At 37.3% G+C, this 26,979-nt stretch overlaps 1 protein-coding gene and 1 pseudogene across 12 annotated transcripts in view; both read left to right on the top strand.

The window, feature by feature from the left end:
- The window catches only part of AHI1 (Abelson helper integration site 1), a 183,274-nt gene that overhangs the window by 107,037 nt on the left and 49,258 nt on the right, over positions 1-26,979 (top strand). For all 12 annotated transcript variants that reach the window (XM_053913963.2, XM_053913961.2, XM_053913962.2 and 9 more), the window contains one exon: positions 4,577-4,632. In XM_053913963.2, the coding sequence (XP_053769938.1) occupies positions 4,577-4,632 (56 nt within the window). The remainder of the gene's footprint in view (positions 1-4,576; positions 4,633-26,979) is intronic.
- Positions 14,464-26,822, top strand: LOC112297190 (rho-related GTP-binding protein RhoQ pseudogene; annotated as a pseudogene).

The following is a 26,979-nucleotide window of genomic DNA, read 5'->3' as shown; positions in this document are numbered from 1 at the left end:
GGCTAAACAAACACATAAATGAGTCTGGGAGGTTTTGTGACTTAGATGCGTGGTTTCAGTCCTGCTGCTGCTGTTCCTTGGTTGTGTGACCTTGGGAATGTCACCCATCTTCTGATTCACTTCCTGTAAGCCATGTTTCCTCTTTTCAAATGAGTGTTCCTTTGTTGTTTGTGAATTAATTATCCTCAAATTCTTCATAGTTGCTAAGTTTCATTTGTTTTATTTTAAGAGAGAATCTAATTTTTCCATTATTATCTTTGGTCTTCTTCAGGTTACTAAAACTCCTTATGAGAGTTGTTAGTTTTGTTTGCATGCTCAGGGTTTGTGGTTCCAGCTATTACGAGGGAGGCATAAGCAGTTGCAAAAAATAAAAAACCTGGTCACCCTTCTGCAGGGACACAGGAATAGGCTTCTGCTCTTCAAGTCTTAGCAGTTTCATGTTGCAGCCATCTCCCAGTGACTGGGCGCGGGCGTCCAGTGTGGGCCGTAGGCTCTGCCAGGCCCTTGATGTACTGCAGACATTAAACTGGCAGATTTACCCAGCTCCCCAGAGGACTTAGAGCTTCTGCTAGCTCAGAGCCCTCAGTGAACTCTGAAAAAAAAAACCATTTCTGTATACTCTTTTGGAAGAATCTTGCTTTCCCTGCATAGGTCCTTGTTCAGTGCCAAGAACAACAAAGCTCTCCTACCTTACACCCCTTGCCCAACACACCAGGAACTCAGATACAGTAAAAAATTTTATCTTTTGCCCTGGCTGGTGTGGCTCAGTGGATTGATCACTGGCCTGCGAGCCATAGGGTTTCCAGTTCAATTCCCAGTCATCCACATGCCTGGATTGCGGGCCAGGTTCCCTGTAGGGGTCAAATGAGAGGCAACCACACATGTTTCCCTCTCTTTATTCCTCCCTTCCCCTCTCTCTAAGAATAAATAAAATCGTTAAAAAGAAGAATCCTTAAAGAAAAGAAACATTGCAATGAAATAAAGTGCTGAAAGAAAATGACTATTGACTTAGATTTCAATACCTAGCAAAAATATTCTTCGTAAATGATACCTATTAAAGACTTCTCAGGAAAAAAAATAACATAGTCACCAGCAGATTGATCCTACTAGAGATTTTGTAAGGAAGTTAAATGATCTCAGATGAAATTTTGGATCTACACACAGGAATGAAAACAGGAATGGAAAGGATAAATATACAGGTTCCAGCACAAATAACGCCCCTTGTTTATTACAAAACTATAAGTATGCAATTCTGTAACATAACAATATCACACTCAAGCACCCCATATGACATTTTAGGTGAAATGTTCAAATTAAAACTATAAATTATTACATGCATATTATTACCCTACCAACCACTCTCAAGCAGGCCTTACTTCTGCCAAATGCTGTACATCTAAATATAAAAGACTAATTTTTCTAAAATTCTCAAAGACTATTGACTGTTTAAAACAAGTATATTGACAATATATTGTGGGATTTATAGCATGTAGAGGTAAAATATAAACCAACAGTAGCATAAAGGGTGATAGGATAAATTAAATAATACTGTTTTAAGATGGTTATATTACTTGTGAAATGGAAAATTCTAATTCCATGTACACTGTAATGAAGATGTCTTTTACCTATAGATTAACCATTAAAAAATATAAAGATGTATATCGAAAAATTTAGCCATACAGGATATATAATGTAGAATAGGAAAGATATTGTATTGTTCCAAAAGAGTACAGAAAAGGAAGAAACAAAAGAGCAAGATGACAGATTTAAGCACAGCCATACTTTAATTGCATCAAATGTAAATAATCCAAGCATTAAAAAGCAGAGATTGTCAGACTAGACAATCTAGCAGTAAATATGTATTGACACATTGATTTTATATTTTAAAAAATTTATTGAAGAAAATGCAGACAATTATAACAATAAAAATAAAAATAAATGTATTGATAGATTGATTAACTATAGATGTTATATTTTTTTAAGTTCACTTTGAGGTATTCTAATTTTAAAATACTCCATTCTAAATTGTACATTTTAACTATATTTCTACATCATTAATATAGTTAGTGAACAAGTATTTAACTTAGAATATAAATATTGTAATAACATTTAATGTTTCCCATAAAATAAGTGTATTAGTCAGTGCTCTGCAGGAACAGAGAACCAATACAGTGTGCATATAGATAGGTTTATTTTAAGGAATTGGTTCATGATTATGGAGGCTGGGAAGTCCAAAATCTTCAGGCAGGCAGGCAGGCCAGAAACTTAGGGAAGAGTTACAGATCAAGTTCAAAAGCAGTCTAATGGCAAAAATCCCTCTTTTTCAGAGAGGTCAGTCTTTCTGGAGGCCTTCAACTGATTGGATGAGACCTACCCTCAATAGGGAGCATAATCTGCTTTACTCAAAGTCTATTAATGTAAATGTTAACACCATCCAAAAAACACCTTCCCAGGAACATGTGGGATGTTTGACCATGTATCAGGTACTGTGTGGCCTAGCCAAGTTGACACACAAAAACAGCCCCCACTGCAAGCTACTTATCATGAGCTTTCACCTTAATAAAGGTGAAATAAGGTACAAATATAGATCAATATAGATTATTTAGGTAAAATTTACATAGAACAGAGCTATTTGGGGATATTTTAACTTAAATGTAACTTTCTATATATTCTTCACTGAAAGTTTGAACAAACATGTATGATTGTATTTCCAAATGATATTATTTAAAACTAAGATTATATCTTTGTATAACCCACTTCTAAAACTCACATTTTTACACATCCCAAAATTGAAACTGTAAATTATATAGTTGTTTTCTAATTTTATAAACTGAAGATATAGATTTTTTTGGATTCTTTTTGTTTAATTTCCATCATTTTGAAGTTGCTTTGTAATTGGTTAGAATTTTAAGATCAGTAATCAGTCTAGGTCCGCCTTATAGCAGATGACAATAGTAAGGACACGGGCATCACGCCAGACTGGTCCTAGTGGCTGCACCTAGGGATCGTTGTGGGGACTCGGGGGCTGGGAAAGAGAGGGTTCACCGTTTGTTCTATAAATACTTTGATATTATTAAAGTCTTGCATTAAGAATTAGCACTATTTGGGTAGGGTGGGAGGAAGTGGTGTTGGGAAAATGGAGACAACTGTATTTGAACATTAAAAAAAAATTTTAATTACAATTTCACTTTAAATAGAAAAAAAGAATTGGCATTATTTGAATATTTTACAATATATATTACTAAGGTTTTTAAAAAATGTTTTTAAATCCAAGGCCAGTGTTACTGTATGAATAAAAGTGTGTCAAATTACCTTAAAAACTGTTACTACACTTAATACAAAACTTTTATTTGCTGTGTGGTGCTTCTTTGAAAAAGGATATCTTTTTTTTTTCATGCACTCCTGAGGTCAGAAATCATAATTTATCCTTTATAATTTATCTATTATTACTGAGTGCCAAGTAGCCACTCAATATGTATTAGTTGATTAAATAAAGGTAGTACTGTCCTTTATACTGCACTGGCTAATAATAGATGTTGAGAAAAAATTTTTTAATCATGTTTCGTGGTACTTCGTTTATTTTTTACTTTGTTTATTTTGAATATACTCTTGCAAAATGATAAAAAGTGATTGTGTTAATCTCAATCATACCTTAAGAAAAGTAAGTTAAATGCCTGTAAATAAGAAGAACGAATATTTTGTTTCAACTAGGAATTTTGCTAATTGCCACTAACAGTACTCTGCAGTCTCACTTCTAACCATCCCTGCCCTGTGGGAGCCTTTAGGATTATTTGAACAGGCTATTCTAAGATCCTAACTCACTGGTTTGCTGATAGCAGATTGTCAAGTAAAGGAGACCCACACCTGTGTTCATTTTTAACTAGAGCTGACTTTGAACTAGTGTCTTTACAGCTGAGACGCAGTGTGTTATATATCCTTAGGGGCTGTTTATTACAAAGAAATGGATTAAAGAACATTGGGAGCAAAAAGATAAATCCACACATGATAAAAGGATTTTTCTCAAGTTTATCAGTCAGTGTTATCATTTTAAAGGGGAGAATCAAAGGGAATTTTAATTTTCCAGATACTCCATGGTGACTGAGTAAATAATACAATGTGTCATAGTAGGAAGTCAGATCAAAGAGAAATTCAAATAGATTTATTTATTCTTTTTTAGAAAATAAGGAAGTGATTTCTTCTAGCCTTTGTGATTCTTCTTTATGAAAACTTGATGACCTCAACTCAGAAATAAACTTTCAAGGAAGAAATGCAGCAGAGCAGAGATGATGGTGTATACATAATTTCTGAGCCGAGGGCAGGATGCGGACACGTTTTGCACTGTTGCTGAAGGCCACTGGAATGGGGAAATTGGCCTATCTCACCTGAAGTCGAGTCTCTTAGCTAAAGTCCCCAGCTGTTTGTGACCATAGAATCCGTGATACAACTTTAAAGGACCCTGCCATGGAAGCGATGCTTTTTTTCTTGTAAGCTGTAGGAGTCGTGTCTTACTGACACGTTTTCAAAATAAAATGAACAGGTATAATAAGCAAATATTCACAGTCTTTTCTTTTCATAGGAATTACCAGCACAGAAAGAATGCCTTGTAACCAGCTCGTAGATAAAGCACCAACGGTAAGGCAATGTATTTCTGCTTTGTTAGAACTGTTATGAAGCTACACAGTGGTGCTGGTTATAGTCACGGCATTGTAGAAAACTCCTAGCACCTCCCTTTTGTCGGAAATTATATCCCTTCAAGAAAATGAATCTCACGTTTTCTAGTTGATGAAGAAAATTTACTAATTTTTGCCAAGGTGTAAGAAAATAACATCTGTATCATTTTTACACGTACTTGTTAATGTTATAAACAGAATGGTTTTTAATTTAAAAATACCTCATACTTATGACAAAGTAATGTAAATCTCTATGCAAATTAATTTACACTCTTTCTAAAATGAGTATTACTTTGTGCACTGGCCTCATTTAGAGTGAATGTTTTGCAGCAGAGGAAGAAGGTCATTATGCTTCAGTTTCCTTACAGATTACTGGGCTTCATTATTATCCAAGTGAAATCTTTTCTCTTATCTTTCTTATATTACTACCAGGCACCAAAAGGCATTTAACAATTGCAGTATCACTCAGTGTATTAAAAATAATTATAAAGATGATATAGAAAGAAAATGATTAAATTTTGTCTGTGAATATAACATTTACATGAAATATATACTGGTTGGTAGTTCCCACTTGGAAGATTTATGGTGATATAGACTAGAGGGCATCTTCCTCGTCACAAAGATAATCTTATTTCTTGTCCTTTGTATTCATTGAGTATTTCATATAACTCATCATTTCCTGCGGTTAGAAAAATTTGGTAATATCTAATATGTTTTTCAAGAAAATGAAGACAGTATTCTACTATATTTGAATTTTATTGATAATATTTTCCTCAAAGGCAGATTGACTCCAATTTCTATTTGTAATAAATCCATATGAGTAATTCAACATATTTGATGACGTAGTATGTGGAGCTGCAATAAAGATTGGTGTTTGAGGAACTAATCATCAGTGTAGTATTAAAAAAACAGTTGGCTATCCTGTGTTCCAATTATCCTTTAGTAGCCACAGCCTTAGGTAAGTTTTATTCTTTGATATTTAAAATTAAAGATTAGCAATTATGGAAAATATGTTGTTTTAATGTATTTGAATCATATACTCATTGGATTATTTTGCATACTTTTGAAATTTATGTTACTCCTGCAGGCATTCCTGTGGCACCTGTGTCTCCATTTCTGGAGGGGTTTTTGTACACTGTGGAACTTAGAAAAGTGCATCCTGGCAGAGTTTTTTGTGTGTAGGCCGATTATAGATTCTCCCGTGAATTAAGTGGTAAAATAATAGAACCAAATCATCATGAACTCATGAGAAATAACGGTATTAAGATTTACAGTAGTGATCTCAAAATAACTCCAATGAATTAGGACCAGTATCTAATAATAATCATTTAGGTACTTTTGGTCTTTTGATTGTTTTCCCCATTTAAATTGTTAAATGTTAGTTCCTATTATATTAATAACATTTCTACTCTGTGCAGTCAATAAGTTTTAATATACCTGGTGTATACAGGCACTCCCCAAACACTCAGTTCTCCAGGTTTTCACTTGAGCTAGATTTCCTTTTTACATTTTTTTTGAAGCTCTTCTCTTCTCTCTCTTTACTACAAACTATGTATATTCTACTACCCCTGTCCTCCACAGTCCCCTGCTTACTGACCACTTTCGCCCTTTCTCCATAACCTGTAAATAGAATCAAAGGTGTGTTCATTACTCAGTGTCCTGGAAGGTAAAGTCTGATTTTCACAGAAAATATAATTTTACCTAATTTCCATCCTTTGCATCTATATGCTCTCATTTTCTTTAAAGTAATTAAGAGAAGAAAATATTTAGAGATGGAAGAAATGGGAAAAAGCTTGCCTAAAAATTTTTTTTAAAGGTTTTATTTATTTATTTTTTAGAGAGAAGGAAGGGAGGGTGAAAGACAGGGAGAGAAATTCCCATCAGTGTGTGGTTTTCTCTTGTGTGCCCCCTACTGGGGACATGGCCTGCAACCCAGACATGTGCGCTGACTAGGAATTGAACCTGCAACCCTTTGGTTCACAGGCCTGTGCTAAATCCACTGAACCACACCAGGTAGGGTAGTCTGAAAAATTTAAGGTGGGATATTTGTAAGTTCAAACTTTTTGTACTAGGTTGGCCTGAAAAGGAGAGAGATTCCTGGAGTCTAAGGAAAAAATAGAAAGGGAGTTGGCTAGGATTTCAGAATGGCTGAGGCTGGGGCCCCAAGTGACTTCCTGACTTTGTTGTACCTAACCCACCATTTCCAGCTCATTTCTCTCTATGCATTAGCATCCCAGTTCCCTTCTGCTGTAAGTACCACCATGAATGTCTTGTGTCTACAGGAGTGCACAATACTAGCTACAACTAGTCATCAGGTGATGGAAAGAGACTTTCCCAAACCTCTAGCAGGGAAAGTCGTGTGTCTCACATCCCAAGCCAGAATGTGTCTCACATCCCAAGCTAGAATGAACATTTCCGTGAATACGTGGTTGCAGAGGATAGTTTGATTCTGCAGCACTGTAATAGGGTGTAGTATTCCTTAAGAAAATATAGGCTGTCCTGTCACAAATCACCTGTGTATCTTTGTTCTGTGTTTTCTCTCTTTCTCTTTTTAATTTACTTTTAAAAATTTATTATATGAACTTTAATGTTTGTGTTTGGAAATTTTTCTTTCTGATATAAATAATATCATATCTGTTTTTGAGATGCCTTTGACAGGAGGTAAAAAAAAAATATCCCCACATGGTATTACCCCCTCCATCAAAAAGAAGCAAACCTTTCTTCTTTACTAGATGCAGTCATTACTCATTTTTTTTTTGGCATTCTGAGTTCTTAACCTAATTTATATCTAAGAGTGTATTTTCAAGTTACATTTTTAAGAAATGTAAATTGAAAGAGGTATGTTATCGGAGTCTACATATTTTAAAATATCTCTTTCTTGTCTTTGCATAAGGCAGCTTGCCAGGGTTTTCATCATTTCGGCATAGCCTTTTCCTCTCAAAGCGCTGCAGACATTGATCAGCTCTGGCTTCCGGCATTTAGTAGTTCAGGAGAGACACTGTATACCAGTAGTTACTCTTCTGTGTAGGTAGCTTGTTTTGCCTGCTTGTGTATTACGGATTTTCTTTTATTTATACCTAATGCCCTATTTCAGATTTAATGGGTAAATGTGTGACTTCTTTTCACTGATTTTTGTCCTGAATGGTATTCACTCAGACATTTTAGTCTGGAAAAGCAAATGAAACATTAGAACATCATAATATTAGATTATATGAAAATAATTAGATCATGCCACTTTAAGAACTAGTTGCTACACCTGCTTGTAGTCTACAGCAAGTTAAGGATAATATCAAACTCGGATTAATCAAAGGTCACTGTCTGAACCCTGCAAAACTGGTGTAAAAGTCAGTTAATAGTTAAGTCGGTACTAGCTTGAGTCCCATATTTACCTTAAATGAAGGACCCATTTGCATATCAAAGAGAAACAGTAACTAGCATAAGGAAGTCTTCCCTCACATGTTTGATCTTTTCTTATTTGAGATTATTACATGAGGAATAAAGTTAAAACATACCTGCCCTTTAATTAAAACCATATGCACAGCAGTTCCCATAGCTTTTCCTGTTGTCTGGTGGAATTAAAACACAGTACACCATGCTGAATATTATAAATAACTGTGATTTGAGGAGAATTGTTTTTGAATGTTTTCCAATGAAAACAGATGCAGTGAAATTCAGACGGCATCAGTGTGGCCTGGGTCATCAGTCATCCATTTCTGTAAAGCTGCTTCGATTCCAGAACTGTCACACTGACTGATATTACGTCATCCTTCTTATTTCATTAAGTGATTCCGCAACCCCACTAATACGAACAGTATTCTTTTAACAAATAGGTTTTTTGGCAGTTTATAAAGCAACAGCTGGCACTTCCACAGAAGCCTACACATCTGCCACCACGGGTTGGAACAGCACCCGGGTCATCTCCTGGGACACTCATCGACAGACCGCATCCGTCCCGGGGTTGCATTACTTCTTAGGGATTAAAATGTCCTAGTTTGATTGGAAATTTAAATGTTGATTTATTATTCTTTCTCATTGTAAGACCGAGCACTTTACAAGCCATTGATTCGTTCATTCTGGCAGTTACACTTCTAGGTTTTCTAAGGGCTTTGGTAGGTAAATTTTTGTCACATAATTTTTGATCAGTAATAAACTTTAATGTGTTTTAGAGTGTTTTGTTATTCTGAAAATATAGCTGAGATGTTTGTGATATTGCTTGCCCTTAACAGTAACATTATTCATAAGTGTACTTACCTGAATTCTACAAATTTAATTTCATTCTGAGACTCTCAGATTTCATGGTATCTGTACCTGTTCCGCCACATCTGAGTTGTGGGGTTGTTATCACTATTTAGCCCACCCTGTAGGCTCATAAGAGGGCTGCATATTGCATTCTTACCATGTAGAATATATTTCATCCATATATTTATGTAAAATATGCTTTCCGCATTTTAACGTAATAGTTGGGACAGCTTGTTTATGGATAAATGCTGACTTCAAATAAAATGTCTTTGATCCAAAGGAAGAACTTTATTTTCTTCAGTTTGTAGAATTTTACAGGAATTCATAGTATGTAATTTGGGGTGAATGTATCCCTATAAAACTCATAAAATAGAACCCATAGCCAATCTCTTCCTGTAGGTAATTGCAGGGTGGAGAGGGAACTGATAAACTATAAGCTTTTATAGCTGGAGCCATAAAAGAATCTGTTTTCGCCTATCAATAAAGTAGCAATTCAAAGCAGTTCTTTTGAAATTCAAATATAAATAGAAAATAGATTCTCCTTTAAGACTACTATAAGTTGTCCATAGTATAACATTTTTCTTTAGTATCTTCACAGTAGTTTTTTATCCAGAAATTTTAAGTTATGTTGATTTTTCCCATCAGCACACTCCACTGGCATTTATGTTTTTCCTAGACTTTTCCCCTTAATTCTGTTTTGACTATTCTGAATTTTTCTATCTGGTAAACTTTTAACATTCTGAAAATTTTATATCACTGGAGGACTTTACCATAATAGTGGCATAATCTGAATTTGTTTTCTAAATTATCAGTAAGCATCAGGAATGTGCATTGCATAGTATAGTACCAAGCCCCGGATAGATGAGAGAGTGGTATGGCAAAATTGGAAATGTAAAAATACAAAACATGCTTTGTGTCTTTGAGTAGCTCTTAGTCTCCTTAGAAAAATTAGCTGTAAACCGTTAAGTCCCAATATATGAAATGGATAAAGGTTTAGATCAATGTGAAACAGATGTCATGTCCCCAGGGCAGCCTGTGCTCAAGTTAAGGAATGTGGGTTAGGGTGTCAAACTCATTTTCACTGGTGGGGGAGGGGCACATCAGCCTCGCAGTTGCCTTCAAAGGGCCAAATGTAATTTGGGGACTGTATAAATCTAAGTGCTCCTTAACAGTTAAGCAAGAGCTCTGTGCTGCCGCCCGGTAGAAACAAGGTGCCGGGCAGGACAAAACATGGTGGAGGGCCAGATTCGGCCCATGGGCCTGTGTTTGCCACCTGTGGGTTAGGCCTCAAGTGCTACATGGATTCCCATAATTAGAGTGGTTTGGGAAGACTATTTAGAGAAGGCTGTTAGGGAAGGTGCCACTGGATAATGAGAAAGGATGGATTTGAAAAGGAATAGAATGTTCTGGACAGAGTAACGGTGTGACCAAAGATCCACAGCAGGAAAATACACAGATGGATGTGCAGTTTGACTGAAGCAGAGTATTTAAGAACACGAGCTAGAAGATTAGAAAAGGTAATGTGGGCGTGATTCATAAAGCTCACCGGATGTTAGATAAAGAATCAGGACTTTCTCAATAGAAGCAATAGTAAAGCATTTGAGCAAAGAATATGATCAAGGAGGCAATTATTTTGTTATTTTTTGATTACAGTGTGCACCCAACACTATTTTGTTTTAGTGTCAGATGAACATCACAGTGGCTGGACATTCATATTCTCTACAAAGTGTTCCTTCTGATAATTCGTGTCCACCTGGCACCGTGGACAACCACCATGCCATTGTTGACTGTATTTCCTATGCCTTCCCTTACATCCCAATTTTGTGATGATCAGTTAGTACTTCTTAATCCCTTCACCTTTTTTAACCCTGCCACCCAACGCCCCTCCCCTCTGGCAACCATCAGTCTGTTCTCTGTACCTATAAGTCTGTTTCTATTTTGTTTGTTCATTTGTTTATTTTGTTCATTAGATTCCTCATATAAGTGAAATCATATGGTACTTGTCTGTCTCTGACTGACTTATTTCACTGAGCATAATACCCTGTAGATCCATTCATGCTGTTGGAAAGAGTAAGATTTCATTCTTTTTTATGGCCAAGTAATATTTTGTTGTATATATATGTCCAAGGGGGTAATGTTGTTACCCCCTTCAATATTAGGTTGAAAGAAAAGGTGGATGGTAATGGAATATGAGTTGTGCAGCTACTGCAATCCACGTTTGAGGTGATTCGGGTCTGAGTAAGGAGAGGCAGTGGACATGGAAGTAGAGGTGTATGCTCGTGAGGAAGATTTGGAGATTAGAATCGATGATAGGGACTCAGAAGAAAAGTGGTCAAAGGTGATTCCCAAACTGAGAGAATGATGACTCTAATAACAGACTATTTTTGAAAAGGAATGAAGGCTGATTTTTCTCAGAATAATAGATTCGATTTTAGACATGTTAAATTTCAGGTAACCGAAGTCCATGAATAAATGGAAATGTTCAGAGAACTGAGAATATAGGCTTGAATCTCAGAAAAGGGGGTGTTTGAAGATCTGGATTTGTTACACTTGATAGAGCCACACTCTGAAGCTGCGGAGTGCAGAAGGCAGACCCAGCGGTCCGAAGGCTCAGGCTTTAGCTGTGGGAAGTCATTTGTGTCATCACGGGCTGGGAGCAGGCGGATTCTTCACTAGAGGGGGACCCAAAGTTCCCTGTCCAGGAAGGAGGCAGATATCCAGTCTTCAGAAAAAGCTGAGTCAGAAACCAGTCTCTGCCTACTTACCCTCCCAAAGCCATCCTCCACGACGTTGTTTCTCCACAACATCAGCGTCATCGCACTTAAGGATCCCGTGCCGTACCTCATCTCCTACCAGTTGAAAAGCTCTTTAGCATGCCATTTGAAGCCCTTTCTCTCCCTTTCTAAGCTTATTTCCAGCTCTTCCCCGGTACTCACTCTGGCTACTCTGAGTTACTTGCAGATCCTAAACACGTCTGGGTGTTTCACATTGAGAAGTAATAATTTAATCACAAGAGATGGGCAGATAATAAGGACAAGAACTTATCCCAAGCCTGAGAAGATGTCTTAGGTTAAGAATCAGAGGGAGGACCCAGGGTCCCAGTTAGGTCAGGGACATCAGGAACAAGGGAATGTGAAGATAATTGCCACAGCCACCTTCCTGTGTCTTGACCAGCCTGCCTTCTTTTTCTTTTTTCATCTTTTTTAATCCTCACGCAAGGATATTTTTTAAATTGATTTTAGAAAGGAAAGGGGAGAGAAAGAGAAATATTGATATGAGAGAGAAGCATCGATCAGTTGCCTCCCATAGGTGCCCCAACCAGGGATTGAACCCACAAGCTAGGTATGTGCCCTGACCGGGAATTGAACCTGCAGCCTTCTGGTGTACAGGATGATGCTGCAACCAACTGAGCTGCCTGGCCAGGGCTCTTTTTTCAGTTTTTGAAGTTCGTTTGATTCTGCATCAACTTATCTGCATATTCTGACTCTTGCCTGGAGTCCGTGCAGGAGTCCAGTTTTAGCAGGACAACAGGCTTACACTGGGATTGTCTCCGGCTGTCCTACACATGTAATCACTTTACTCATGAATTCAAAAGTCGTAACAGCCAAAGTGATCTTCTTAAAATGTGATTCAGAATGTGTTATCCTCCTTAACACTCTTCAATCACTTCTCCCCACGTTTAGAATAAAACCCAAACCGTCTCCCAGGAACTTGTAGGGCCTTCACAATCTGCTCTCTGCCTGCCTCATCAGTATCACCTCATGACACTCTCCGCTAAGCTTCTTGAACAGGGCCAAGCTGTTACCTACGCACACACAGGCCTTTGAACATTTGGTCTCTGTGAGGAACAGGCACACTTTCGCATAACAAGCATTTTCTTCGTGTGTGTTACATGCTATTGGGTTGGCTCCAACTCCTGCTGAGCCTGTGAATGAGTGACGTCCACAGGGTGCTGTCTTCCACAGCCCTGCGCAGCTCCTGTGGACTCCTGCCTGTAGCTTCTTTCATGGAGTTGGTCCAGCTCATATTTGGTCTTCCTTTTTTCTTGCTGCCTTCCATTTTTCTAGCAATATTGTCTTTTGCAAAGAACCGTGCCTTCTCATGATGTGCTCGAAGCAGGACAGCTTCAGTTTTGTCATTTTTGCCTGCAGGCATGTTTCAGGCTTAATTTGCTCTAGGACCCCACTTGTTCATCTTTCTGATGGTCTGGGGTATTCATAGAACTCTTCTCTAACAACACATTTCAAAATAATCAATTTTTTCCTATCAGTTTTCCCCACTGTCCTACTTTTGCATTTATGCATAGTAATTGTACGAGGGTGTGGATGATATTTGCCTTGGTCAGTGATGACACATCTCTGTTCTTTGTGATCTTTCCTAAGTCTGTTTCTTTAGATCTCAGCAAATGTCTCCCCAGGTAAAACGTGTCCTCGATCCAGAGGGGGATCCGCGCGCTCTGTTCAGCAGTACAGTCTGAGCACTCTGCGAAGCATCGGCAGTTATTATCAATAACTAGTATTATATTGCCAGTATTTATAATGATCCGGAATGAGTTAACCACACTCCTTTACGGTCAATTCATATTTGACAAAGGACACAAGAGTAAAGACACAGTGGAGTAAAGACAGTCTTTTCAATAATGGTGTTGGGAGCAGATACATGTAAAAAAATGAAACCAGACCACCAGCTTACACCATACATAAGAATAATCTCAAAATGGATAGAAGACTTGTATGTAAGTCACAAAACCATAAAAATCATAGAAGAAAACGTAGGCAGTAAAATCTCAGATATTTCTCATAGCAATTTTTTTGCCTATTTATCTCCTCGGGCAAGGAAAAAATTAATCAGATAGGATTACATGAAACTAAAAAGCTTTTGTGTACAGCAAAAGAAACCGTCAACCAAATGAAAAGGCAGCCCACTGCATGGCAGAACATATTCACCAGTGACACATCTAATCAAGGGTTAATTTCAAAAATATATAAAGAACTTACACAGTTCAACACAAGGAAGACAAAAAAAACAACCCAATTAAAAAATGGGTCAAGGACATGAATAGACATTTCTTCAAAGAGGACATGCAGCTAGCCAATAGACATATGAAAAAATACCCAACATCACTAATCATCAGAGAATTGCAAGTTAAAACCTCAATGAGATACCATCTCACACCTGTCAGAATGGCTATCATCAATAAATCAACAAACAAGTATTGGCAAGGACGTGGAGAAAAGAGAATGCTTGTGCACTGTTGGTGGGAATGCAGACTCGTGTTTCAAGGAAACAGTATGGAGTTTCTTCAAAATACCAAAAATGTAACTGCCTTATGATCCAGTAATCCCACTTCTGCGAATGTATCCTAAGAAACCTGAAACACTAATATGAAAGAATATATTCACCCCTATGTTCATAGTAGCACTATTTAAAATAGCTAAGATCTGGAGACAGCCCAGGTGTCCATCAGCAGATGAGTGTATTAAAAAGCTATGGTACATTTACACAATACTACGTGGCAGTTAAAAAAAAAGGAAATCTTACCTTTCGCGACAGCATGGATGGACCTGGAGATTGGTATGTTAAGTGAATTAAGCCTGTCAGAGAAAGACAAATAACATATCTCATTTATTTGTGGAATCCCATGAACAAAATAAACTGAGAAACAAAATAGGAGCAGAGGCATGGACCCAGGGAACAGACTGACAGCTGTCAGAGGGGAGGAAGGTTGGAGGACTGAGTGAAATAACATAAAGGGATTAAGCAAAAACTATATATGTTGTGTATAACACAAAGACATAGACAACAGAGTGGCCATAGCCAGAGGAAAAGGGGTTTGGGGGGAGGTGGAGGTGGGCAAAGTTGGGGGGATGGGGACAGAAGGAGACTTTGCTTGAGGCGATGGGTTGTACACCTGAAACCTGCGTGTTTTACGATGCAATGTCACCCCAGTAAATTCAATTTAAAAATAATGCAGAATTATCATTTAATTTATCAGTCCCTCGTTGTGAAGACTAATGGTACATATGTCTTGAATACTTACTGTGTTACCAGTATATCTGTATATCTACTTTCCTCTCACCTGCATAGTTCTTAGGTAGGTGGTATTATTCCCACAGGTTACGAAACTGAGGCCCCGAAAGGTGCAGAGGCTTGCGCAGGACCACAGTCAGTGCACAGGGAGTCAGGAGGCTCTTTTTTCATTAACATGCTGCTGCCTAAGAGCCTCTAGAGTTCCTGATATTTGCATCAAACTTTTCCAGAGACCACCTTTTCTGCTACTAATGGGATATTGTCAGAAGAGTTTTGAGACATTTCTAATCTTTATACGTTTCCAGTCATTTAGTTTCAACATATGAGAAAGATGTGTCAGCGGTTACTAAAGAAAAAGTCCCTTTACTTGTGGAGACATTCTTTCCTGGAAAAGAAAAACGAATTCTATCTTAAAACACTGTGTTTTTTATTACCTCAAGTTTTGTACTTTACTACAAATGATTAGTATCTTAGCTGTGCTCTTTTTCTAGACCATTTTCGAACAAATCAGTTTCCTCTTCCATAAATGCAGCTCTTAAGATGTCTGAGAATATCTGTATCATATCCATTTACTTATCTTAACCTATGGTGTTCGCTTTCCTTGAAAAGGGGCATCCGTAACTGGAGTTAATGTTCTAATTGTAGTATGAAAACTTAATGGTATTACTGGTTTCTGTAACCTGGATACTGTGTTGATACTGAACTTTGACCTGCCATAACTTCTTGATGTTTTAAAGATGTGCTATCAGTATATATCTTCCCATTATTTATATATTTGTGCCTCAGAATCCTTATCTCTAGAATGGAGATAACAACCACTTTATTAGTGTTGTTCTGTTGTTTCAAGTACTGATTACAGTGCGTAACACTAAATTAGTAATCTCTCAGCTATTATTATTTAAGTGCAAAGTTGTGCATTTATTGCTGTTGAGTTTCATTAATTTGTTTTGACTCGCTATCCAGCCTGTAAACTTCTTTTGAATGCTAATCTTTTCATCCATGGCAGTAACTCTCTTCCAAACTGTTTAACATTGACAAATTTAATAGTTCCTTATTAATTGTCTTTATTCAGAACATTAGAAAAACGTTAAACTGTAACAGTGAAAATTTTTTCTGTGTACAATTTAAGTTTTTGTTTATGTCATTTTGTTTGGGGAGTGTAATTATTTAAAAGCAATTTCAACATTCCATGGCATTGTGCTTATCAAAGCATTTACTTGCATATTTATTAAATTAAGACTTGGTGGTTACTTGAAGTTTTCCTACCAATTAATATAAAATTTGATCCCTTTAAGGAAGCATTAATGTAACCCATAGAAGAAACCAAAACTTGAATAGAACATGCCATAAAATGAAGAAAACAAATATTTAGAAAAGAAAAAAATTAACTGTCATCATTTTATGAAATATTCTCAATTTGGGGAGAAATTAAATAAAAAATTATGAACCTAGTGCTCTGTTTTTCCTGCCTAGAGGACCATCTGCCAACTGCCACTACTAATGTCCCACATACCCCCTGCGAGTGGGCCCAGTGTCCGCCCCGCGCTGCCCCTCACCCGGTGGCCATCCCAGCGCCCCCCGAGATCACTCTTTGGCCGAGAGCAGCGCGGTGGTCAGTCACACAGCCTCCTCTTGGGGTGACCACGTGACTGGTCACAGATTAGTGTGATGCATAAAGACTGACATAAATTCCGGGAGGAGATGAAACTTCATGAAGTTTTCTTGTCACCATACCTCTGCCTGGTGACATCTATGGCAACATGAACAGACTTCTCTGGGGGCACTTCATGGAGTCAGAGCTTGCTTTAACAAAGCTAGAAGTAAGTTTTTGTTTTCAGAAGTGGCATTGAAGTGAGTAGATCTATATTTGGTTTGGAAAATATAATCACATTTATAGTTGTAGATGTTTACAGAAAGTTTACTACAAGACACTATTTCCCTATAACTGGGAGAACGTTAAGAATTGAATAATAATAAGTATACCTAACGTTTATTGGGCACTTACTCTGTGCCAGGCACTGTACAAAGTGTTCTATGTAAGTTATCTTCTCACTTGAATGTCACAATAATTCCATAAGAGAAAAGTATTGTCATCATTTCCCAGTGGGAAACTGAAACACAAAAGGTCTTTAAGGGTCTCCTAGAATCATTTAAATCGAATGTGTTAATGCATTATGGTAGATGAGCCAACAATATTAACTCCCTAAAAGCTGAATCAGTTCATGCGAATAAACCTTTAAGCTCAAATGCTACTCAGCGCAACAAAGCAGATTCTGTGGAAGTTGGAAGCAGTTCAGGTAATATTAACAGCAGTTAACACTTAAAAAAACAGTTTATAGTTTTAAAAGCTCCGCTGCATACTGTGTACTCTCTCCTCTGATCTCTATGTGGCCACTGCGACTTGTAATGGGATTCGGCAGCGGGTGGTCATGAGGGGTCCTGGGCACTGCCGGCAAGGCTGCCCGGAGTGACAGGTGAAAAGGGTCATGAAGGTCTTGACTTGAGGAGGGGCAATAGACCAGTACAGTTTCCCTCTTCTTGATCAATCTACCCTGGAAGTTATCTAAGAAAGGTAATTTCACAAATTTTTCTTGGAGGATATCCCATCCACCCACCAAGAAATTTTAATCAGTGATGATTTGAGGTTAGTGGAGAAAGGCTTAGATTTCTGAGGAGTAATGGCACTTAAGTCGAATAGCTGTGGGGTGAGTTAAAGACATAAGTAGCAGAGAGTAATCTGGATGTGAGAAGGGGATCTTGGGGTTTGGTGGGAAGAGAGGGGCCCAGAAGCTGTGGTTTTTCTAGTGCGCCGGCAGAGTCACCTGTGACCTTGAGAAAGGAAATCACAAACACCTGCTACACTTCAAACTCTGCTACCCACATGCCGCAGACAGCTGTTTGAAGAGCAGGAGTGAAGGAATGAGAAGGTAATTTTGAGTATCACCCAAGAATGAGGCGATTGGCTTCTTTTGCTTCTTCCTTGAGACCTACTTACAAAGCTCATTGTATACCCTTAAGTTTGAGCTGACACCTAAGTATGAGTGACTCCTCAGTTGATGTTTCCAATTTTAATTATTCTTCCTCTTCTCCTTTATGTTAGAAAGCTTTATAATAAGCACTTAGACTGTTAACCATTTGGTAACCTGAAGGATATAAAAATAAGTACACCTCAATAAAATTGCTGTCTTCCCCGACACTTCATCAAGCCTTTCCATTTAATTTTCTGTCATTGGTATTGTACTGCCAGCAGCTTAAGTCCTTACCAGCAAAACCTTGTGATACATTAAGCGTGTCTGTTTCTCTTGTATATTGCTTCTCCTTGTGTTACATTTCCATTTCCTTAGCCAGAACCAAGGCTCTCCTGTCTGACGTGTCTGACATGGAGAGGGATGGTCTCCTCTGAATTTTTTTTTCTTGTTGCTTTATTCATCATAACCAACTGTGCCCTTCATGACCACAATTCCTATGATTTTTTTAATAGCTTCATTTGGCTATAATTCACATAGCATAAAATTTACCCTTTTAAAGTCTACAATTCATTGGGTTTTAATATGTTCACAAGAGTTTTGCAACCATCACCATTTTCCAAGTTTAAAACATACTCAGCCCAACCCCACAAAGAAACCCTGTGCTCGTTAGTCGCCACCCCCCTCCATTGCTTTCTCTCCCTGCCCCTGGCAAATACTAAACTACTTTCTGTCTCTGTGGATTTGCTCGTTATGGGTACTTTATATAAATGCAGTCATATGATACATACGACCTGTATCTGGCTTTTCTCGCTTAGCATAATGTCCAAGTTTCTCCATGTCATATCAGGAGTCAACATTTCATTCCTTTTTATGGCCAAATATAATATTCTATTATGTGGACATACCACCTTTTATTTATCCTTTAATCTACTGATGAGCATTTGAGTTGCTTCTGTGTTTGGCTGTTATGAATAATGCTCTATGAACATAGAGGTTTTGGGTGGACGTATTTTCAGTTCCCTCAGGTGTTTATTTGGAAGGGGGATTGCCACGTCACGTTACCTGCAGGTTTAGCATTTTGAGGAACTGTCAACATTCTCCAGAGTGGCTCTGAGACGTCGTACACTCCCACCAGTCAGTATGAGGGTTTCATTTTCTCCTCAGCCTCATCAACACTTGTTATTTGTTATCGTAGCCATCCTCCTGGGTAGGGAGTGGAACCTTGTGATCTAGACTTGCATCTCCTTAATTACTAATGATGTGAGCATCTTGTAAAATGCCATTTGTATATCTTCTTTGGAGAATCTATTCAAATCTTTTGGCAGTTGTCTGATTTGGCAAATTATTTTACTATATAACTATATACATTAGACATATTTTTAAACATGTTAGTGTATATATATATATAGATATATAGATATATAGATATATAGATATATAGGATTAAGAGCTTATACAAAATGTAGAAATAAATTTTTGTTTTTAGACATTTAGGTGAAGTTAGCAGATCCATTAGGAAGGGAATAAATGAAATAGCACATAGAAAAAGAATAGAAAAAATTAATTAAACCCCAAATTGGTTTTTTGAAAGATCAAGAAAATGAACAAAATCTTAGCTAGACTGACCCAAAGAGGGGAAGTAGGCAACATCCAAATTAATAAAATCAGAATGATGGAGGAGATACCACTGCTGGCCTTAGAGACATAAAAAAGGTTGTAAGAGAGTGCAACTCTATGCTAACAAATTAAATAACCTAGATGAAAGGGACAATCCATGAGAAGAAACAACTTAAAACTGAAGAAAAAGAAACTGAATAGACTCGCGAGAGTAAAGCGATTGAACTAGCAATCCGAAAACACCCCACGGAGAAAATCCCGGGGCACAGAATGCATCATTGGTGAATTTTACCAAGCGTTTTAAAGAAGCAGTAACATCCATCTTTTACAAATTCTTCCAAAAATTAAAAGAGAACTGAACATTTTCCAGTTCATTTTGTGGAGTCGGTATTACTGTGATCCCAAACTAAGCCAAAGTCTCTTCTGAATATGGACATCAGAGCATCAGTGAAAATTCTAGTTAACAGAGTTATGATGTATCAAAATGATTACACACCATGACCAAGTAGGATTTGGCTCAGCAATGATGGGCAGATTTAACATGTGGAAATCAGTCAATGTAATAGGTCATATTGTAGCACTAAGGATGAAAGCCTACGCGATAAGCAATAGATACAGGAAAAGCCTTGGAAAACATCCACCATTCTTAGTATAGCTTTTATCAGGTTTAGGGAGTTCCTTTGTATTCTTACATTGTTGAGTGTTTTTATCAGGAAAGAATGTTGGCTTCTGCTTTGTTTTCTTCATTCTTTTTTTCTTTCTTGCTCAGTTAGATCACATCAGTTTGCTTATCTTAAATCTTCGCTGATTCTTTCCTCTGCCGATTCAGATCGGTTGAGTCAGTCACTCTCTTGAATTCATTTTACCTTTGAATATTCAAGAAAGTGACTTGAAAATTCTGGAATTTCTATTTTTTTATTTCTATTTTTTAAAAATAATTTCTAAGTTTCTATTGATACTATCCATTGCTGAGATACCATCTTATACTTTCTCTTCATTCTTTAATCATGGTTTCCTTTTGATCTTTTAACATATATAACATCTTTTTAAAATTGTTGTCTAGTAAATCCAATATCTGGGCTTTCTCAAGGACAGTTTTTATTGACTACTTTAATTCCTGAGTAGGGTTATACTTCACTGTTTTGGGGTTTTTTTTTATGTCTTGTAAAACATTTGTTGCTAACTGGACATTTGAGATAATATAATGTGGCAAACCTGGAAATCAAACCCCTACCCCCACCCTTCCATGGTTTATCATTTTTGTTACTGTTACTCTTACTACTTATTTAGTTAGTGAGTTTCCTGGAGTAATTCTATATAAAGTCTGTAATTTTTGTGTTGCACAACCACTGAACTGAAGTCACCACTTGGTGTTCAGCTAAAGACCAGGTGGAGATTTCCTTAAAGGCCTGGAGCCAAGTCCTGCAGCCTTTTCCAAGGGGCTCTGTGTGGTGTTGGGACTTGTTCTCGGTGCTTCAGTAGGAGTTTATGGCTCTGCAGTACAGGGATTTCACTTTCTGCTCATGCAGACTTTAAAGGTCAGCCAGAGGGGAAAGAGTAGAGCCTTCTCTGGTTGTGTGCAGGCACACACACAGTCCTGCACACACTCGTGGCCTTCTAGGTTTCCAGAAATGTGCCGGAGCTTTTCAGAGTACCCTGTAGACATGTCATTTTCCTTTTAATTTTCTGGTCATCCCTTTATTTGTCCTAACTTCTGTCACCACCTAAGTTGCAACTGATTGTTTTTGACAAGTGCCCCAGGGATGTGGCTGTTCACAAGACTGGCTCTGAGTCACATCAAATAAAGACGAGCCCTGAGAATGGAGCTTTTCAGGAGCTGCCACATAGGTCATATAGTGTCGCTCCTCTGGAGACGGGGTTTCGGAGGCACTGTGAACCTGTCCTGCCCTCTCCCGTGACTGCTAGCCTGCTAGTTTTCAGAGTTGCCATAGTTGTGAGTCTGTTGGTTTTGAAGGCCCCCATGGAGCTGGCAAGAGGATCATGAGAGTAGGGCAGCTTGAAACTGCACAGAGCTTGCTTGCTATGTTTACCAAGATTTAACTGTCTTTCTTGCATTGCTCCTTAGATTGTTACAAACCTTTGGCTAAATGTCAGAGTTCTTAAAAGTTGATTTTGACAATTTTTACCAGTGTCCTTGTTTTTATGAAAAAGCCAATTTTTTATTACTCCCCCATTCCAGAAGTGCTTCCCCTCATTTGTCTCTAAGCTCAGAAAGTTTTATTTGCTTCTTAAAAATTCTATTTGCTGATTTCTGTTTTGCCATTGGAAATACTGTTTGGTAAGTTTTATTGCATCCTATTCAATTGTCTACATCTCCACATTGCCACAATTAGAATTATATGGTTAAAATAGGAGCATTTCCATTAAGTTTCTTCCTCATGCTTCTACTTTTCTATTCTTCTCTTTTTTACCCACTAAAGCAAATGCTCACATATGTGTTCATGTGTTTTTCCTAGAGTATTTGGGTTGATGTTAGGATTAGAACTAGACAAACCTGAGTGTTTAAATAGATAAGCAGTTAAATAGTGATGTCTGGCTGTCGGCATCATAAGAAGCTTTTCTCTTTCTGTTTAAATTGATTACTCAAGATTCTTTCAGAAAGTCTCTCCCAGTTAACTTCACCTGTAGTCAGTTCAGTAACTCCCCCCACCCTTAAATATAAACTGCAGTGACGGAGTAGATACACATGCTAATATACATAGATAAACTATCATCTTAGACCAATTTTTATTTCCCATTTTGGTGGCCTCAACAAACAGACTGAGAAGCTGAAGAAAGGTGCTGTTGTGATCTTCAGGTGCCTTCTTTATAGAAATTCCAAGTCTTTGAGAGCCTTCTTTGGGCATAATCTTAAGGAAAATCACAGGCAGTGACCGCATCCCTGTATTTACTTGTTTATGTGAAGGCCTCTGACTTCAACTTCAGAATGTAGGTTTAATGATTAACAGCATAGCCTTAAGAGAAAAGCAGACCTGCTAACACCCAGAATCTGCCAAACTGTGTGATTTAGACAAATGATAGTTCTTTTAGTTTATAACTAAGGAGCCAAAGGGTGTGTACATATATATATATGAACTATGTAGAGTAAAATGTACTTTGTATAATATATATTACATACATCATACAGTATGTATATACTATATAATGTATTATAAAATATATATGAGTATTTAGCACATCCCTGGTACACAGTAAGCATTAAATAAATGGTAGATACATGTATTTCTAGATATGTCCAGGCAGACACGCAAACATATCCATAGCATGGCAGATTATTAAATAATAACAGTAGATGTACAAGATGCTGAGAAAAACCCAAACTAAGATTTATGTATTTGTTTTAGAACTAGTGACTTTTAAGACCTTGGTTGAATGAAACTAAAACATCTAAATGAGATGTTTTATTTTTAAATAAAATACTTCATAAAACAGCAGATTATTATAAAGATACTAATTTATGCTAAACAAAGAATAAATATTTTAAGCATATGATATTTGAAACAATATATTTTTCTTAATTATATCCTAAGCATCTTCAGGTCAAAAACTGTATGCTTCATTTCCTTACTCCCCTGCTACAAATGTACAGTGCCGTATATGCACATGCTAAAGATACTTAGTAACAGAACGAGATATTAATTTATCTTTTTAGAAAGTATGTATAACTCTTTCAGAATTTAGCAAATGCCCTTCGGAGTGCGTCTAAGTAGTTGTCAGGAGTTTCTGTACAGACCGGCTGGAGATACGGAGGCCTACACTGAACCTCCAGTTGGTGCTCAGGAAGTCTTGGAGATGCCACGAGCCATCAGAGATTTAATTTCAATTCTCAAAAGACTTGTCTCCAGACCTCATGTTGTTTTTAATAGGTCTGTTATCTCTAGTATGTATATATTTAAGCACAAATATTTTAATATTTATGTATTCATGTGTTTATATCCTTAAAAACTTTAATTAATAATTTGTTTTCATTTTAATATTTACAAGTTTGTATGTTTATATATTTTCTTATAAAGATTTTTACTACCTCTTGCAGCACTTGTGACTGTGGGTAAATAAAACCAAGTAATAAATGCAGTAGGGTAAAAAGAAGACTATTTCATTCATTATAAGAGACTTATTTCTATACATAATCTCTATAAATCACTGCTTTGAACTATGGAGTATAAAATTTATAACTACTAAAACTACAAATTATGAATGTTACTTGCAAATACTTGAATTTATTTTTGTTTAAAAATATTGTCTGTATTTAGTTATTTTACTAGTAATTTTAAATGTAGTCATAACTCATGGTTCATTAAGATAGTTTAAAGAAATGTATTATGCTTTTCTGAAGTAATTCATATATTATTTTAATATTCAGTATTGGTATGCACCCTGTTACTGTTTATTGTCAACTTAAAAGTTGAGGAACAGAAGAGAGATTCAGGTACCTCTCTTTTAGAAAGGGCCCCAGACCAAAAACAATGAAGCAGCGAATCAAACGGACGCCTCCCGAGGGCAGAGACTTTTCTCTGTTGGTCAGGCTTTCTCTCCAGCCTGCAAGAGCAGCCGAGACACCTATTGGTGCTTAACAAAGCTGGATAAACACATGTAATTTGTCAATTTTGCTAGTTTTTTTATTTTAGCAATTTTGCCAATCCTTAAGAGGTTGTAGGGCAACCTAACAGGTAACGACTAAGACCCCTGGCTGTGGTTGGAGCACGGCCTTGTCGGAAACACGACGAAGTGGATGTGAGATTACTCAGATCGGGAGCAGGTCAGCATCTCAGAGGGACAAGAGGGAAACCAAGAAAGATAAGAAAAACTAAAAGGGAAGGAGGAACGGGCTTACTCTAAGGTTTTGCCAGTAACAATTTGTTACAAGATTTAACTTTCTATTTTAAATTGTTTCTTACCCATTCAGTTGCAGCACTTGATACTTGATACAAAGAACAGTGTATGTGGTTTATAAAAGAGGTTGAAATAAAGAATTAACTAAGCTTTAGGTGTTATCAGAATCACATGGAAGGCTTTTTAAAACTCAGACAGCTGCACCCATCCCCAGACTATATGATTTCAGTTGGTCTGAAAGGGGCCCAAGAATTTTGCATTTCTAACAAAGTTTCCAGGTAAGGTGCCTCTTGTGGTCTGGAGACCTCACTTTGAGAACTGTCATGGAAACCAGTGATTCATAATCCTCTGTTTACTATCCCTCCCAAAAAAGAAAACTAAAGTACACTATAATTTTTCTTTGCTAAAAACAACAACAAAAATATGTATGTAGTCTAGTTTATAAAGGTCCGCTTCATGCTCTTGATTTTTTTAAGGAAATAACCAATAAAAAGATAAATATTAGAGCCTTTTCAGTGAAGCACTAGTAATTCATTGGAACAACATATATGAATTGTGATTTCTGTAAGAAAAGGCTTAATTGATACTAATCACCATATAAAATGAGTTGCTTATTTGTGAACTCCAAAGGTCAGGCTATTCTTATTTGTCAAAGAAGAAAGAAGTATTTCCACGTGGCAAATTCAGAAGAAATGCTCTATTATTATTGTTTTAATTGTTACTATAGGATTTCCCTGTATAGTGTTGTAGCAATCAAACTAGCTCTTCCAATTCATATATGATTACAAATAATACCGCCACACTGCTATCCGCCAGATTAAGTTTTTGAATTTACTTTCAAATGTATGATTGCTGTTCTTCTGGAATAGGTTTTGGAGTACCTGGTATGATAGAATTTTAAAGCTGGAGAGTATACCAAATTATCATCTGGGTCAGTCCCCTTAGTTGACAGACACTCAGTCTGAGTGTTCTGTGACATACTTTAGTTTCGGAGGGCCAGACAGAGCTGGAAGCTCACTGGCTTGAGTCCTAGTTTGGTGTTCTTTCCATTGCCCTTGGTGTTTACTTTACCAAAAGGTACTTGGAATCAAATATTTTCAAACATTTGTTTGTTGACGTATTTAAGGTTCACATACGCTAGCATTTTATAGCAGGATAGGAACAGATAGTTTGGTACGGAGACAATAAACTTTGTGCAATTATTTACTTTCTTTATCTGTGTTTCTTTAATCTATCATTACCCAGATAAGATCAGTTAAAAATAACAGGACCTTGGTTTCTTTCTTACAAATATCTTTAAGATCATCTTACATAATATTCATGGAAATAATCCTAAAAGACTACATATTTGTATCACATGATGCTAGAATTAGGACTATATGTTTGTTTATTCCTCTGGTGAAATAAAAATACAGTCCCAGTGTCATTAATAGTAAAGTAGTCATTTGAATATTTAATAATGTACTTTGTACAATTTGGAATTTTTAAAGATTTTTATGTGTTTATTTTTAGAGTGAAGGGAAGGGAGGGAGAAAGAGAGGAAGAGAAATATCAATGTGAGAGAGAATCATCAATCAGTTGCCTCTCAAATGTGCCCCAACTGGGGACTGAACCCACAACCCAGGCACATGTCCTGACTGGGAATTGAACCAGCAACCTTTGCTTTGTGGGAGGACCCCTAACCAACTGAACCACACTGGTCAGGGCTCTACTAACTTTTTTTATCTGCTCTATGTTTCTATTTTAATAGTAAAGACCAAATATTCCTTTATTGATGTTATTGAGAAACAAGACTTTCTTAAAGCTTATTTTATTTTGCTTGTTAAATAATTACTAGGAGGCAGTGGGCAGGCATAGTTGTGGAGACCACTAGGACCATGCCCAGAGGCTGTCTAGTAGCAGCCTGGCTCACTGCCAAGTACACTGCTTCTCCAGTGCATGGTGGTTGGCGACAGGACAGTGGGCAAAACATCCTATTTGTGAGCTGTGCCAAAGGCACCTTCACAGAGCAGTAAGTGCCCACCATGTTCCACCACTACACAGTCAGCATCACCACTGGGGCCAAGTGGCACCTCCTGGGACCCTGACACAGCCAGACAGGAAAACTGTGATAACACAGGAAGACGGTGATTGTCTGAGACCTTTATCTTATCCACTGATTGATGTCTTACGTGCCCTTTTTATTAATAGCAACTCAGACTGATCTCTGAGGTGACCCCAAAACTTTAGCAAGACTGAATGATATGAGAGAAAAACCTGTATTTGTGGAACAAGAATAAAAGCAAAAGAAATAGGAACATGCGCTTTGTGCGGCGTTTGGTTTCAGCGCAGAAGGGACTGAAGACTGTATTTGGTGAGGCTGTGAGAGCCATTTTAACTCCCAAGAAACACAGGAAAAAAATGAATAGGATCAAGATGTACAAACTGTTGTTTGATTACCTGAGAACTATCTTCCGTGGCCAAGGAAATGGTCCATTCCTCTGAGAAAGCATACGAAGTGGCACAGCTGTACACTCCAGACCTCTTATAAATAGTGAAAAAGTTTAAAACTTGAAAGAAGGGGGGTGAAAAACCCTTTGCTGGCCCTGGCCAGGCAGCCC

Source organism: Desmodus rotundus, chromosome 11 (assembly GCF_022682495.2).
Source record: "Desmodus rotundus isolate HL8 chromosome 11, HLdesRot8A.1, whole genome shotgun sequence".
NCBI classification, from domain to species: domain Eukaryota; kingdom Metazoa; phylum Chordata; class Mammalia; order Chiroptera; family Phyllostomidae; genus Desmodus; species Desmodus rotundus.
The sequence above is the reverse complement of the archived record's forward strand: the minus strand, read 5'-3'. Positions and strand labels throughout refer to the sequence as shown.